General features: G+C 50.1%; 1 protein-coding gene across 1 annotated transcript in view; it reads left to right on the top strand.

Moving 5' to 3' along the window:
* Nucleotides 1–885: 885 nt before the first annotated feature.
* The window catches only part of rictor (rapamycin-insensitive companion of Tor), a 148,148-nt gene continuing 133,003 nt past the window's right edge, over nt 886–16,030 (top strand). The window contains exons 1-6 of the mRNA XM_077643128.1: nt 886–1,026; nt 1,112–1,159; nt 1,643–1,799; nt 3,813–4,135; nt 4,961–5,130; nt 5,348–5,415. Of these exons, the coding sequence (XP_077499254.1) occupies nt 942–1,026; nt 1,112–1,159; nt 1,643–1,799; nt 3,813–4,135; nt 4,961–5,130; nt 5,348–5,415 (851 nt within the window). The 5' untranslated portion in view covers nt 886–941. The remainder of the gene's footprint in view (nt 1,027–1,111; nt 1,160–1,642; nt 1,800–3,812; nt 4,136–4,960; nt 5,131–5,347; nt 5,416–16,030) is intronic.

The following is a 16,030-nucleotide window of genomic DNA, read 5'->3' as shown; positions in this document are numbered from 1 at the left end:
CTGCCGGCTCAGCTGCGAAAACCTGATACAGCCGGCGCCTGAGAAAACGAAAAATCTGCGTCACTCGGTTCTGGAAAACATAAAAGAAAAATCAATCTATTTGCAAAATAAAACACTTCCATCGGTCTACTATAATATCAACTACTGTTCACTTTGCTTGTCAATTCATTTATTTTTTTATTTTTGACGCACTATATTATGATGCGGACGAGGATCGCAAACAGGCACCGTAGCCTTGGCTGCGTAGACAGCTAAGTATGAAACGGAGTTTAGTAAAAAATGGCCGTACTTAATGAACGATGCATTAAATCCTAGAGGTGAATATTCTGTTTGTGCTCATGCATGCGTGAGACTTTCTGGTATCTTTACTAGGCAATGGACGAATGATGAATATTTAAAACGTAGACAAATGACAGAACTATTACATCCTTGAAGTAAAATAACAAACGCAGTCTTGCTCAACAGGTTAATGGTAAGTAGGCCCGTAGGTGCCCTAGCGGCAAAACACGAACTACATGCACGCCGAAGCGGTGCCATATAAGCTGAAACCGAAACTAGGGTGGCTAGAAATTCTAGCCATCCTACCGAAGCTGCATGAGCTGAAACCGAAACAGCATGACAAAAAAAAATTGATAAATTATTTAGCGGTCGTAGGCGAATGTCACGTGGTGATTTATGCGTAGTAGGGTTTTCCGCGTCATTGTAGGGAAGGAAACATGCCACCAAAATTAGGGGTCTAGCAAGAAACTATGGTTGGTAAGAAACTGTGCTAGGATCAGAGTTAATTAGGTGTTCCACTTTTGACCACTGTTCTCTTGACGTACTTTATTGCTGAAGCTCCACGAAACTGCGACGCACACGAATAAACGCCACGAAAAGTTTCTTTGCTTGATTTCCTCCTTTTTACAAGTTCTTCGTTTGGCCGCATTTGGCGCAGCTGTATGCCAAACCGTAACGCCTCTCAAAAGAACATGGCGCATGTCATGTTCCGCCAGCGGAGTTCTCGAGGTGGCCGTTCATTAAGAAGTAAGCTTATTGCCGTCTTATTGACGACGCTTATTGTCTACAGCTTTTTTTTTCCAAAAGTGACATGTCCGTCTTTTAATTCCAGGGCGCCATGACAGCGAGGAGGAGACAGTTCACCTTGATTTAACCAAAGGTTAGGCTTATCAGCTTCTGAAAAAGGTTGCCTAAACATTTATGGTTGTGTTTTTATGGTGGGACGCTTGGTATGTTTGCACACTGATGCCTTGGGCACTAGCGTCTTACCACTTCAGAACTGGCCACAAGGGCAGATCAGCTGTTAGCTCGTCGTAAACACTCGTTGCGTGTCAAACGTTTGTTCATTTTCGTATACGTTGCACACCGTATCCCGCGTTGCCTTGACACCAGCTAACGCTAGCGCTTATTAAACATTTGGGAGGCATCGTACCTTACCGATTCATGCAGGGCCAGCTGCTGCCCTGGGACAAGAAATGAGACCAAGCTTCGCGGCAGACCTTGCGCAAGTTCGACAGTGTTAGTCGTTCGAAGTGCTTGTGGCCCTTGCATTCGCGGCGGCGGCGAGCAACGCAGATCCCGTTTTGTTGTTCCTTTCCCGCCGATTGCTCACTGTGTGTCGGCTTTTGTCGGAATTTTGCAGGCGTGGCGGACAATGTGAGGGAGGTCCTCGTCTGTCTCGTTCGCAGAGATGCCAGCAAGCAGCGGAAAATCGCCTATCTCAACTGTCTCGTTAAGTTGAGCCCGAAGATCACGACGCAAACAGAACTTGGGCTTACTCTGGAGGATTTGTTCTGTTGGTGAGTTTGACGCTTGCAGTCTTCGCCGTTTATTTTCGCAGTCATGCTCTCGGGTTGGTGGTTGCGATCTTGACCGTAACAGCATACTACGGTGATTACCGCTGAAAGACAACCCTTTCAGACGAATTTCTTTTTCGTTTTTTTTTTCCGAGAAATAATATTTTTTACTTACCGGTTTGCTGCTGTTGTAAAAGAATATTGGTTTACTTCAGTCCCATGGGTCTCCCCTTTTTATTTAATAATTCTGCGGAGTCGTTTGACTCCAAGCTCCGCTAAACGACATGCGTCTAGTGATTGTCCATATTTCTTATGCTTTGGTGTAGTGCAAGTAACATGTCATTGCGATAGGGTCGAGTGCAAAGTTTTAAGAGGAGACTTCATCTCGAGTTTCTTTGTGCTTATGACAGTTGCAAGCCCTTAGTGATAGCGCATTCATTCCATGTTATCTTTTGAAGTGAAACCTTCTGTATTGATTGGGGACTGTTCTCTTGCTAAGGTGTAATGTTTAGCTTTTGTCTCTTCTTGTTTATTCCTGCTATGAGACGTTTGCACTTTGTTAATGTTGTGGTTGACACAGGGCATGAATGTCATTGGCCTGAGGCAGGATTCTTTAGTTGTCACAAGGAGTAAAGACTTGTTTGTCTCTCAAGGGTTAAATATTCCAAATGCCAGTATTTGATAGGCAGCAGTAATGGTGAAATAAGTGTTTTGATCAGTTTTAAAGGAGTATAGACACCTAACTTTTGGGTGCTGCTTTCTTGTTCATTATGATGCGTAAGGCATTATTATACATGGATTACCACCTGGCATTCTCCAACGACATCTAAATAATTTGCAATTGCATTTCTTTCCCGTGCTGTCTCGGTTTCGGTTTTAACAGCCGAATGAGGACTGTGATGTCAACGTGTGCTTATAGGTCACGTGAGGCATGAAAAAATTGGCTGTGGTTTAGCTCTGGTTAAACCTGGTAGGTAGCGAGAGATTCCTTCAGAGATGCCGAACTTGATGCATTGTCCTTGACCGTCCTGCATTCGCTATTGGAAGCTAAGCGGGCCCGTCTAGCCGCGTTGTCATTACGACGCTTCTCAAGGCGTTCAGCACGGTCCTCTTCGGTTTCGTTGGCTCGCCGCCTCCTCCTTGTTTCATTCCGATGGCGAAGCCTGGCTTCCTTCAGTTTAGCCAGCGACGATGGCTCCGCTAGACCATATATATATACACCTCTTCTCCTTCTACGGCCCATGCGCACAGCTGCTGCTACTGGTGCACCGCATGCGAGGCACGCGGCTCTGCGGTGACGTCATGCTCATGCGCACAGCTGGTGAGGCGAGCGGCGGCGTCTGGTGGTTGCTAGGCGACGGCTCAAGGTCAAGTGCGACCATGCACAGTGCGACCACACGGAAAGTGCGGCCACGCGAAGAGGCGAAGCGGCTAGCGTATTGTAGCTCTCGCTACAAAAAACTGCACTATAATCGCTGCTTCCATATTCGTTGTCATTCCGGCTCCTGAGGAAGGCTGGCTTCAGCACTGCATTAAATTAAAACGATGAAGCAGCGATTATATGGATGTTATTCCATGCCTCACGTGACACAGAAGCACTCCTTGACGTTGCAGCCATTGTTCGGCTTTTGAAACCAAAAGCGAAACAACTGAACAGAAAAAATATGATTTTATAAATTATTTAGCAGTTCGTAGGCGAATATCATGAGGTGATTCATGCGTAGTAGTGTCTTCCGCATCATTGTAGAGAGGAAAACATGTCGCCAAAATTAGGTGTCTATACTCCTTTAATGATGTTTGTCTGGTAAAATGCGCCACATATATGATAGCAGAAAGCTATGGAAAAAACACCAATTGTATTTAAGCTGATTTCAACGTGCCGTTGTGGCTTAGTGGCCTTCAGCTGCTGCGTCCATGTGAGTGCACCTTGAAGAACGCCAGGTGGTTCTGGACTGCGATTTCTGGATGTGAAACCACTTTGTGAGCTGAGCAACACTGATTTTGTTTGCTGTGCAGTCTCCGAGTGTTGCTGGTTCATGAAGCCAGCGAGGTGCGAGCAGGATGTCTCCGTGCACTCCGCCATCTTGTCCGCGACCTTGAGGCAGCCCGAGCACTCGTGGCGTCCCACATCCCGCTCCTGGTGGCGCGGGCACTCGACGCTGCACTGGAGAGCCGCACAGAGCGGCTTCAAGCCCTGCGGCTCGTGCGACGCCTGGTTGCTGTGGCACCCCACGAGCTGCCTCCTCAGTTGGCACGCAGCCTTGTTGCTGTAGCAGCGGATGGCGCCAAGGAGACGGACGACCTTGTCCGCGCCTGCCTGGCCACCATTTGTGAGCTGGGTGAGTTGTGAATGCACAGAGCAACAAACTGTGTTCAGATATATCCAGTGAGACGGGCTGTAAAGTCTCTGATAAGCCAGAAAAGACGCAGTCATTAATGTCGTCGTTTTTGAAACAGTGTCCTCGTATGTGGGAATTCTTTTAAGTCTTGTGTTTGCATCTTTGTCTGCCCCGCCCCTCTCTGTCACACAGTGAGAATACCTGTTTGTTCACTCTTTTCGTTTTTTGAGCAGCATTTGAGACATAACTGTGTGTTTTGAACTCTGGGAAAGTGAGTGGCTGCATGTTTTCCAGAATGTGTAGCCACTGCATGACTTGATGAGATGTGACCGGGCAATACTTTGTTATAAATAAAAGATATGGTTACCGTATGTAATAAAAAAGGTTGAGGTTTAGCAAGAACTGTTATTGGTCTAGTTGGTTATTGTCTTGTAGATCCATAAGGAATTGTGCTAGAAACACGGCACAAAGAAAGACACGTAGACAGGATGTGCACAAACTAACATCTGATTTATTCAGAAGCTGTCACTTTGCATATAGAAAAGTGACTGCATGTGTGGAACATGCTTTCATGAAAGGCCTGGGAAAAAATGTGCAATTGTCAACACACCCTACCAGACGGAACACTCTTGTGCACGTTGGCACAGAAGTGTTACTAACACAGTTGTGCGTGTTCGTTATAAGAAAAGCTTCCCTCATTTTGCGTGCTACGGTGCTCCTGCCAAGAATCTTCATCCCATGGAGTCAAACTGGCATGCTTTGTATTGTATTGTGGCAAGCGTCCACAGTGTCGGTTGCAGTACTGCTAATAACACCATGGTGCAGCATTGGTGAACCCGCAGCTGTGCGTGGACACTGGTGGCTTCCGGACGCTGCTCCAGAGTGTCCTCGACTGCCATCACCCGCCCCTGGTGGAGGCCATGCTGGGCATCATCTTCCACTCGATTAACAACCCGGCCACACGGCAGCTGCTCGACCGTGACATTGACCTGGAGGTGAGCTGCGTTTGGTTTCTTGAGAGGAATATTCACAGTAGTGCCGTTTAAGCTGTGGTTGCACGTGTTTTCTTCATGGTAAATCATCCAGCTGATGGTTTTAATGGCAGTTTATAGATATAATTTATTAAAACTTCAGTTGCCTTCTGCTGCATAAGGGGCATCTTATCTTTCGCACTGCGTCAACTCATGTTTGTGCCTGTTTTGTCTCTTGCAGTACTTAGTGGCCCCATTCACTGACAGCCATTTCAAGTACGCACCGGACTCTCCAGAAAACAACTTGGGGTAGGCATTGTTCATTGCCTAACGCAGTAAAAGCTCATTAATTTCAGGTCGGTTAACTCAAACTTACGGTTAATTTGAACTGACGCCCGGGTCCCCGCATAGCGCTGTGTATTTTAATGGGGGAAAACTCCCAATAATTCGAACAAGTCACCATCCGATATGGTTATTTCGAACTAGGAGCCCCTGGCTGACACCGGTCCACATAGATAGTAGTTGACCCATAGTGAGTACAACGCGCTGCAAGTTTACTAGAGATGTAAAACAATGGAAAAGAGGAAAAGCAGAGTGGAGCGCATGAGGCTGGCAGAGCCCGTGCTCCGGTGCATGCCGGAGCACTCGCCCGCGCTGCTGATGCTTCGGTGCAAGCCATTCTAGGTTTTCTTTGTGCCACGGTCGCTGGGTCGCGATCACGTGATGTACACAACGCAGTATGGCGGTTCGGGCGGCGGCGGCATGCTTTTTGTTGCTTCCGGTTACGTGGACAGCAATGAGGAGAAGTTGGAGCCCTCGAGTGACGCCGCTTTAATTGAGGCAGCATGCTGTCAGCATACGCCACAGGGCTCACGAGCGGTGAGCACAGCCGACAGTGATGAATCCAACTGCGGCAACGAGCCTGTGCCACAGCCAAGTGCATATGAAGTAGCGTCGGCGCTCAATGTTGCAGCACGCTACTTCTCTATCAATGAGAACTCTGGCGTTGAGCAGGAGCTTTGGCAAGCTGCAGGTGATGCTGATATAATCTCGGCAGAAGAAATGCAACCAAATGCACTTTGCCGATTACTTTTAATTTTGACAACCGTTCCCAGTAAATAAACATGTTTTGGAGCATAAATAGCATCCTGTATTCCAGCACTAAAGCTCGCTGCTCATGCGAAGGCATTCCAGTACTTGTTTCTGGTGCATAACTGGCCGATCAATTTATTTCATTTGCCAGGCCGCCACGGTGCCTGTGTGGTTATGGCGCTCGTCTGCCGGCTCTCCAGCTCTTTATTTTTATCTGTAAGCAGCATGGTGTTTCTTCCGTTCGGAGACAAAGCGACCACAAAGAGAATGTGCACGCCATGTTTTCATAAGTTAAAAAAGCCATGCGATCAAAATGGTGCTGTGTGATTGGATAGGCCTCGGGTTAGGCTTGTCTGCCACAGAAGCGCGATGCTATTTTGGGAGCGTCTTAGCCGCGTTGCGCATGTGGACGAAGTGTCACTTGCTGCATCGCATTCGGCACCCGGAAACGGAGAAAACACAAAAGGCCCAAGGAGCCTAGACCAGCGCAGCCTCCGCAGAGAGAAGGCTGCCAACCGAACCTTTAACGACAGTGAAGCGCGTTGCGCACCTGCAAAGACTGAGCCTTTCGTCGCGTTTGTTTCTGAGGCTCCACCAAGAAGCGAGAGTTATCTGTGGGCATCAGCTAGATGGCAGAGAGATGTAGTGCACCCCGATTATGGTGCTGGTGCATTTCTATGAATCTGAACTTGTTGCTGCTGAACGCATGGGTTGGGACAGCCTAGACGCGAAAGAAAATCCGCCACTGCGGGAGCTGCGCTGCACCCGAAAGAACCAGAATGAGAAGGCGAAGATGGCGAAACAACAAGAACCAACAAACTGCTGAAGCAAGCGGTTCGTTGATGTTGGCCTTCATCTTAGGCCTTGCGACTAAAGGCAAAATCGGCAGCACAACCAGTCATGCAATCTTGGCTGACTTGCATATAATGAGAGGAGTCTTGTCTGCCAACGAAATGCCAGTTGTTGGCAGTCTTAAGATATGGCTACACTGTTAGCCATTTACTGGCGCCGCCATGCAGTGCGACAGCACCCGCTGGTCTTCCTTGTCTTCCCCGGCTCGTGCGTTGGTTCGGTGATTGTGTCTGCTGTGCTAGTCCTGGTTTGCCCTTCTGCCCTTGCTGCCGGCTTTCAGTGACATTTTGGTGCGGGTTCTGGGTAATTTCCCGAAGTACAAAGAGCTCCCGGGAGGCACCGACGACGCCCAGCAACACCCCGTGGACACGGCACCGGTCTACAAGGCAAGCCGCCACTTGCAAGGTTTGGATCCTGAGTTTTGACCCCTGACGGCACCACCCCCGCAAAATGACGTCCACCGCGGTAAGCCAGGCTGTCCAGAATGCCGTGAATTCCCCACCGCTGCTTCTCCATGCTCCTCGCACCCCTGCGTCGTTTCATGGCAACAAGTTCGAAGGCGTGGAAGACTAGTTGGCCAGCTACGACCAGGTCACTGCGTTTAATCTGTGGGACAAGGACCGCAAGCTACGGAATGTCTATTTTGCCCTGGAAGACGCCGCCTAGACGTTTGAAAACCATGAGTCCGCTATCCCCACCTGGCGAGACTTCCGGCGACAGTTGCTTGACACCTTCGGCAGCAACGAACGGAAGGAGCGAGCTAAAGTCGCCCTGCAGTCCCAAGCACAGCGGCCAAATGAGAGCGTCGCCATGTTTGCAAGAGACATGATGCGGCTCTTCAACCGCGCAGATTCTACCATGTCGGAAACGAAGAAGGTACGTCATCTTATGCGAGGAGTCAAAGAGCAGCTTTTCGTAGGACTTGTGCGCGACCCTCCTAGCACAGTGGTTGACATTGCTCGAGAGGCGACAAGCATGTAGCGCGCCTTGCAGCAGAGGTTCGCACATTACGGCCGTCAGGCGAATATAACTGCTATGGACGCCAACGTGCCGCTGCCCGGAACCGAGAGTGAGGCCCTCTGTGAGCTCGTCAGGAGCATCGTGCTCGAAGAGCTGCAGAAGCTTCGCCCTGTCGAGCAACACCTGGGTTTCGGAGCCATCTCGGATGTCATTAGTGACGAAGTCCGTCCAGCGGTGCAGCCAATGGCCTGTCCCCAGCCGCCGCCTGAGCTGTGTGTCATAACGTACATTGAAGCGTTACGCAGCTCTGCAGCAGCACCACCGGCGTTTTACTGCCCCGCTCCTCTTGCACCACATCAACGTTTTTCGACTTCGCCTGCTCTCTGTGACGCACGACCACCCCTCAGAAAAGCACACGTGTAGCGCACATCAAACAACCGGCCCTTGTGCTTCCACTGCGGTGAAGCCGGCCACATACTGAGCCACTGCCTGTATCGTTAGATGGGCCTGCGAGGGTTTTCACCCGACGCACCCGGCCATGCTATGGTGAACGACCCCGTGACATCGAGCAGTACCTGATGGCCAGCGTCCCCCCTGTGCCTTCGCCCCAGCATCTGTCCTGGTCACCGTAGCCCCGTCGGTTCTCTTCCCCAGGTCGCCAGCCATCCATCCGGCAGTCCTCTAGACCACGCCGGGAAAGCTGATGACGGCGACCTCTGGCGGTAGGGCCACCATTGCTCCGCAATTCGAACAAGATCTTCAGCTCGCCTACTTGACCCTTCAACCCGATCTTCCACCCCCTGCTCCTACCACCCTCCGATGTACAGAATAGCCTCTGCTCGACGCCCCATTCCGATGAACACCTCGACCCTCCACTCCGAAACCTTCCATGACACGCGTTCCAGAAAATGAGGTTATTTCTGCCGAAATACCAGTCGTCACTGACAACCACCATGTGACTGCCCTCGTCGATACCGGCACAGATTTCTCCGTTATAAGTCATGGGGTTGCTACCCTCATGAAAAAAGGGCTGACACCCTGGCACGGAACACAAATTCGGACCGCTGGTGGTCATGTGGTGATGCCGCTCGGCGTCTGCTCTGCTAGGATAGAAATTCGCGGTATCGTCTTTACTGGTTGCTTCGCTGTGTGGCACAGTGCTGCAAGGACCTGATCCTCGGTCTCGATTTTCTTTGCGAAAATGGTGCTGTCATCGACCTCTACGAACTCATGGTGACATTCTCCGCCCCACGCACCATAGCCGACGACAGTGCGCCAGGCAGACCTGTTTTTCACATGTTCAACGACCACATCACTCTACCACCGCGTGCCGGCTTGTTTGTTATGGTGGAGTGCGACAAGCCCCGCGCGTCCAACGGCGCTGCAGAAGCAAACCTGTCTTTACTGCTGAGCCAACAAGTTTGCATCGCACGGGGCGTTGTTGGCCTGCAGAACCAGCGAACTCAGCTTCTAGTTGCGAACTTTAGTGCCGAATACTGCCACTTGGCAAAAAATATAGCCATCGCCTGTTTTGATGAAATTAGTGAGCCCGCAACCCACTGCGCGTTGTCAATGTCCCAGGACACCCCTCAAGGAGGACCAGTCGAACAGTCAAGGCTGACGTGAACCCTGCTTTGAACACTGATCAGCATTGCCGCTTGCAGACCATCCTTGGCTCTTTTCATGGCTGCTTTGCAACCACTTCTAAGGTCAGGCAGACGTCCATAACGAAAGATCGCATCATAGTTGATGACAGTGAGCGGCCTATCCATCAACACCCCTATCGAGTGTCGGCGAAAGAACGTGAGGCAATACGGCTGCAGGTTGACAAAATGCTCCGGGATGATGTCATACAACCGTCTACAAGCCCATGGGCTTCACCCATTGTGCTGGTTGCCAAGAAGGACGGGACGCTCAGACTTTATGTCGACTATCGAAGACTTAACAAAATTACGAAAAAGGACATTTACCCGTACCTCGAATCGATGACTCTTTCGACCGGCTGCGTCATGCCCGCTACTTTTCTTCTCTTGACCTCCACAGTGGCTACTGGCAGATTGAGGTAGATGAACGGGACTGCGAGAAGACAGCATTCATTACTCCCAGCGGCTTGTACAAGCTCAAGGTTTGTGTTCTGCTCCTGCCACCTTTCAAAGAATGATGGACGCTGTCCTCGTTGGCCTCAAATGGCAGTCCTGCCTCGTCTACCTTGATGATGATGTCATTTTTTCTGCCACCTACGATGAGCATCTCAAGCGCTTGAGTGCAGTACCGGAGGCCATACGATCGGCCGGCCTCTCCAGAAAAATGCAACTTTGCGTACCAATGGCTGAAGTTTCTGGGCCTTGTTGTGAGCGCTGAAGGTGTTAGCCCTGACCCCGTCAAGAAGGCTGCCGTAGCTGCGTTTCCGGCCCCGACTGATAAGCGTGCTGTGCGCCGTTTCTTGGGTCTCTGCACCTATTACCGACGTTTTGTGCGAGACTTCTCCCGCCTAGCCGAGCCTCTAACTCGCTTGACAAAGGACGAGCAACCTTTCATCGGGGCATAAGAACAGCAGAAGGCCTTCAATGACCTCAGGAACCGCCTTCAAACTATGCCCATTCTTGGCCACTTTGACGAGGAGGCGGACACGGAACTACACACAGATGCCAGCAGGGTTGGTCTGGGTGCCGTCCTCGTTCAGTGGCAAGATGGTGTTGAGTGCGTAATTGCTTATGCAAGCCGCACTCTGTCGTGATCTGAAGCGAATTATTCTACCACGGAAAAGGAGTGCCTTGCTGTCGTTTGGGCGGTAATGAAATTTTGCCCATACTTGTATGGTCGCCCATTTTGAGTCGTGAGTGACCACCACTCGCTTTGATGGCTCGTGAACCTTAAAGACCCATCGGGGAGACTAGCGCATTGGAGCCTCCGGTTGCAAAAATTCAATATTACCATCGTGTACAAGTCTGGCAACAAACACAGCGACGCAGACTGCCTGTCCCGTGCTCCTCTCCTGTACACCATTGCTGACACAGAAGATGGTCTCGCTTTTCTTGGCGCTTTAACCAAGTCCGTCCTTGCTCAACAACAGTGAGATGACGAGCTACGACCCCTCATAGAGTACCTCGAAGGCCGCACCTCGTCGCCACCCCGCTTCACACACAGGCTATCGTCGTTCTGCTTGCGGTGTGGCATCCTCTACAAGGGGAGCTATGGACCCACGGACACTCCGTACCTGCTCGCGGTTCCAACGGTGCTTCGAGACTAACTTCTGCACGCATGCCACGACAACTTTCTTCTGGCCACCTCGGCTTTTCTCGCACTTTGGCGCGTATACGGCAGAAGTATTACTGGCCCCGGCTAGCTACAGTTGTCCAGCACTATGTTAAGTCTTGCCGCGAGTGCCAACGCCGGAAGACACCACACACCACCTGTGAAGCCGGCCGGCCTATTGAAGCCCATTGATCTGCCTCGAATCCCTTTCCACTAGGTCGGCACGGACTTGCTGGGACCATTTCCGACATCATCATTTGGCAACAGGTACATTATAGTTGCCACCGACTACCTCACCCGGTATTGGGAGACGAAAGCCCTTCCCTGCGGAACCGCTGCTGAAATTGCGAACTTTTTCATCTTTAACATTGTCCTCCGTCACTGTGCCCCTGCCTGCGGTCTTGAGAGGCTTGAAAAGCTTGCAGGCAGGAGCATGCGAGTCGGGGTTGTATTCAAGAGGTGGAGCGCCAGATGTACAAAGCATTGTGTCAAAAGGCAATTGAGGCTTATGGCTGCGCAAGAGGTAAAACTGTGAGTTGCTGACAGTGTTGTGGTGAGCAGAATTGTACGCAGATATAACATATGGGAAGGCTATGTCCCAGTCGTGGTGGTCAGGTGAGATGTACATGGCGAGCATGTCAGTAAGGGTGGGGTTGAGACGCTCAGGGAGGCCGTTAGTTTGTGGATGGTAAGCGATGCTTAACCTGTGTTTAGTTCAGCACGCATGAAGAATGTCGGTCTGTGAGCCGTTGGTGGGGAGCACCATGATTGATGAAGATTGAGGTCATGAAGAAGGGAGTTGGCGACATCAGCAGCAGTACTCGTGGGGAGCACGCACATTTTAGCGTATCGGATGGCAAAGTCTGTGTCTACCGCAACCCAGCTATTTCCAGAAGTGGGCTTGGTGAAGGGTCCGAGAAGGTCTAATCCATCCCTGTAGAATGGCTCTGGAGGGATGTCAAGGGGCTAAAGGCGGCCAGCCGGAGGCTGCTTCCGACGCTGGCACAGATCGCAAGCACCAACGCAGTAGCAGACAAAGAAGCCAGGCCAGAACTACTGGTGACAGGCGTGGTCATACGTGCATGAAACGTCCAGATGACCAGCAGTAGGCTGATAATGTACTTCATGGGGGACAACAGGGCGGAGGTCAGGTCCAGCAAGATGGCGAAAGTTCTTACGATATAAAGTGCTATCAGCGAGTGTTAAAGGGACTCAGTGAAGGGTTGGTTGGGGCAGCCGCTGGGCGATCTATGATGGAGAGGAGCTCAGCATCCCGGTGCTATTGTTGCACCAATCGGTATGATGCCAGCATGATGAAGGAAACGATTGATTTACTGGCTGAAGTGCTAGAACGTATGATGGCGTGCAGCCGAACGGCGCATGACGCCGGCACGAGGAGGGAGCTTAATTTGGCTGCACTTTGGCGTCTCATCTTCGGCGGCTGGTGCTGCTCCTGCTGTGCAAGGCAGCTGTTGCTGCTGCTACCCTAGCCCCCCCCCCCACTAGTGAAGGAGTCCGGTGAAGGTGGGAGCCGGAACGATACTTTCCGCTTCTGAGGAGTGGCAGGGAAAGATGTGGCGGCGAGGGCAGCCGTCCAGTTGGGGCAGAGAAACCACACATGAAGGGGCAGTGGCCGGCCGTCATCGGGAACCTTTTATAGAAGTTTTATGTCTTCTCCGCGTTGGACACGCACACTTTACACACAACGTCCTGCTGACGAAAGAAGACAAACCTCTTTGAGATGAATTTACAGTATGTCACATTTTATTCTCATGTGTAAAACTGGAAAGACTAAAAAAAATTGCTTTACTCAGTTTTACAATGAATGCCTCCCTTTCCACCCATTGCTACACTTAGGTGATAATGCAATTGTTGACATGCCTTATGTTTTTAGCTTTTTAAGAGACGCTGGTGTTTCTTTGAAAAAGCTGTGAATTCTGACCTAGTGCTTCGCTTGATTTTATGGTATGCCTCAGCCACTTTCTCATGCCTGAGAAGAAGGCTGAGGTCCTCACTTGGTTTGTTGGGAACCTCAAGATCCTTGCCCAGCCAAGGACAGTTACCCAGCCTTCTTACCATTTTAAAATATGTTTCCTTTTTTATCACTAGGTAGTATGAACAACCTTTTTAGGCCCTCTACATTACCGTTGTTTTTCACAGTTTTATGTAATTCTGCAGGAAACAGTTTTTTTTTATGCTCTGAGCTTAGATGCTTGTGTGCCCCTCAACCCAGCACAGCACAACAGATCCCCCCCAAGTGACTTGACAAGCTCGAGATTGGGAGCGAAAATGCCTAACACCGCTCACACCACAGCTAGTGTCACATTACAACCATCCTGTGTAACAATATGCCCTTCTTCATGTTCGCTTTGTCGCCGCGATTAGCCTGCACTGTCGACTATCCCAAAATTGCCGGGCCGCACCATGCTACAACATACACCTATCGAAGCAAATAATGCAAAACATCGGTGACACAAATCTGACTGGCCGCATGCTTTTGTTGGTGGTGGATGGGTGCACAAACAGGCAGGCCGATGAGCGGGCGGACGGCCAAACATATGGTATGAAATTTCGACTCTTGCAAAAAGAATCTGTTGAAACATTTTTTCCCACGTAATGAACCTTTCCCCAGAATTGATGTGAACCTTTCTGGAAAAAAAAAAAAATAATGGGTTCACTACGGGAGGAAGTATATTATGCGGTGATGGAGTGACTCCAATCGTCACGGACCCCCTTTCTGACCGCGTTTTGAGTTCATCTGTTGGAAGGGCTGAATTTTCAGCTTGCGCGCCATTGCAAACATGTTTCTCACCTCGATAGCTGCTCTTTCACGTGCCGGGAGCGTTGGAATGAGACAAAAAATTAAATTAGCCAAATTTAAGAGAAATCACCGTATGAATTTAGTGGCTTTAAAATTCATTTAAAATACAGCCAGCCAACCAAACATTTAAATTTGTGTAAATTAACTGATTATCTAAGTTAAGGTTATTGTGAGTCTACTGTAGTTTTCTCCTAGCTTGTTGTTGTAAATAAACTGATAACCTTTTGATGAAAGTGCCCTTGAATGACGGTACAGTGGAACCCCGATTATACAACTTTCTCGGGACTGCGAAAAAGCGTCGTACAATGTGGTCGTCGTAAAATCCGAACATAAATTATGCCTATAAAAATACTACTTTTTTCGCGCGACGAATTTACTGGAAACTTCAGTGTAAACTACTAACATACTCTGCAGGGCTTGGAAACCGAAATTGCCAAAAAAGTAAATGCGATAAGAATTGATGCTGCAGTACAGGTACCAATCATCCTTTATTCAAACGGGCCTTTCCGGCACTCCACTGCCCACTGCCGCGATACCGCCAGCCGGCGCGAACTTTAAAAGAGTTGGTCAGTTTCTTTTAACAAAACACGTTGTGGGGCTAGTTGGTGAAGCATATTTTTTGGAAGTTCTTTATAGCGCTACAAAACACAACGACACAGGAAGAAGTACACAAGACTAACATTAGTGAGGCTTCCACCCCCGCCTTTATACACAACGAAGGACCAGAGCGCATGCGGGTGAAATATTTCTGGTAGCTTCTGGCATGCACTCTGCACTCCCTAATCTACCAGAAATATTTCACCCGCATGCGCTCTGGTCCTTCGTTGTGTATAAAGGTGGGGGTGGAAGCCTCCCTAATGTTAGTTGGAGTCCGCGCCCGTCCTGTGTACTTCTTCCTGTGTCCTTGTGTTTTGTAGCGCTATAAAGAACTTCCAGTTTCTTTTGGACCTTATTTGATCCGTGAACTTGCAAAAGCTTTCACTCCAACTGGGCAACATCCAAAAGGAGGTCCTCTGCGGCGTGGCGTGAACAGCTGTAGTTCCGGATGCCGTCTATGTGCCGCAGCACCTCGGCGAACGTGGTAGGCACAAGCACGGCATCTGTGGCGTTGTCATTGTCCTCGTCCGATGTCGCAGTGGTGTCGGCACTAGGCAAAGCCTCCGCGATTGCATCATCCAGTGACACCTTGCTGCAGATCGCAACGTTTTCATCGGCCTCCACGTACTCGGTGAAGGTCGTGGCGAGGTTTAAACCCTCGAAATCGTCGTCGGCGAAGCCTGCATCGGCCTCAAGCGGCATCGAGGTCGTTGCGTCCCCAGCAGAGGAGGCAGTCTCTCGCTTAAAGCCACAGTGCTTGAACGAGTTGGCGATTGTGCTTTGCGGCACTGCGTTCCATGAACTGGCAATAAAATGCATGGTGTCGAGCACAGTGATCTTTCTTTCCGACTCGCTGCGCTCCATAGCCGCCAGCTGACGCTGCACTAACCGCTTTCGGTACCCTTGCTTCACGCACTTATTGATGCCGGCATCCAGCAGCTGCAGCCGGCTTGTGCAGGTGGGCGGAAAAAAAACAACCTTTACGTTCCTCAGGCTGGACGTATCGGGTGGGTGGCACAGTGCGTTGTCCTTGACAAGCAATATTTTCCTTGCGTTGGAACCCATTTTGCAATCCAACTGCTGCAAAAAATTGCTGAAGAGCGAAGACGTCATCCACGCCTTTTTGTTAAAGTTGTAGCTGCACGGTAGCGTCTTCAAGTTCTTAAAGCACCGTGGCTTTGCAAATTTTCCGACAACGAGCACGGGCAGCCTCTCGGAATTGTCCTTGTTACCACAGAATAGTGCTGTCACCCGCTCTACTGCGCTTGCCACCATGACTACTGTCACCTTTAAACGCGAGGGTTTGCTCAGGCTGCATATGGTAAAAAATACCGCTCTCATCGGCGT

Source organism: Amblyomma americanum, chromosome 11 (assembly GCF_052857255.1).
Source record: "Amblyomma americanum isolate KBUSLIRL-KWMA chromosome 11, ASM5285725v1, whole genome shotgun sequence".
NCBI classification, from domain to species: domain Eukaryota; kingdom Metazoa; phylum Arthropoda; class Arachnida; order Ixodida; family Ixodidae; genus Amblyomma; species Amblyomma americanum.
This window is presented reverse-complemented; position numbering and strand designations above follow the sequence as displayed.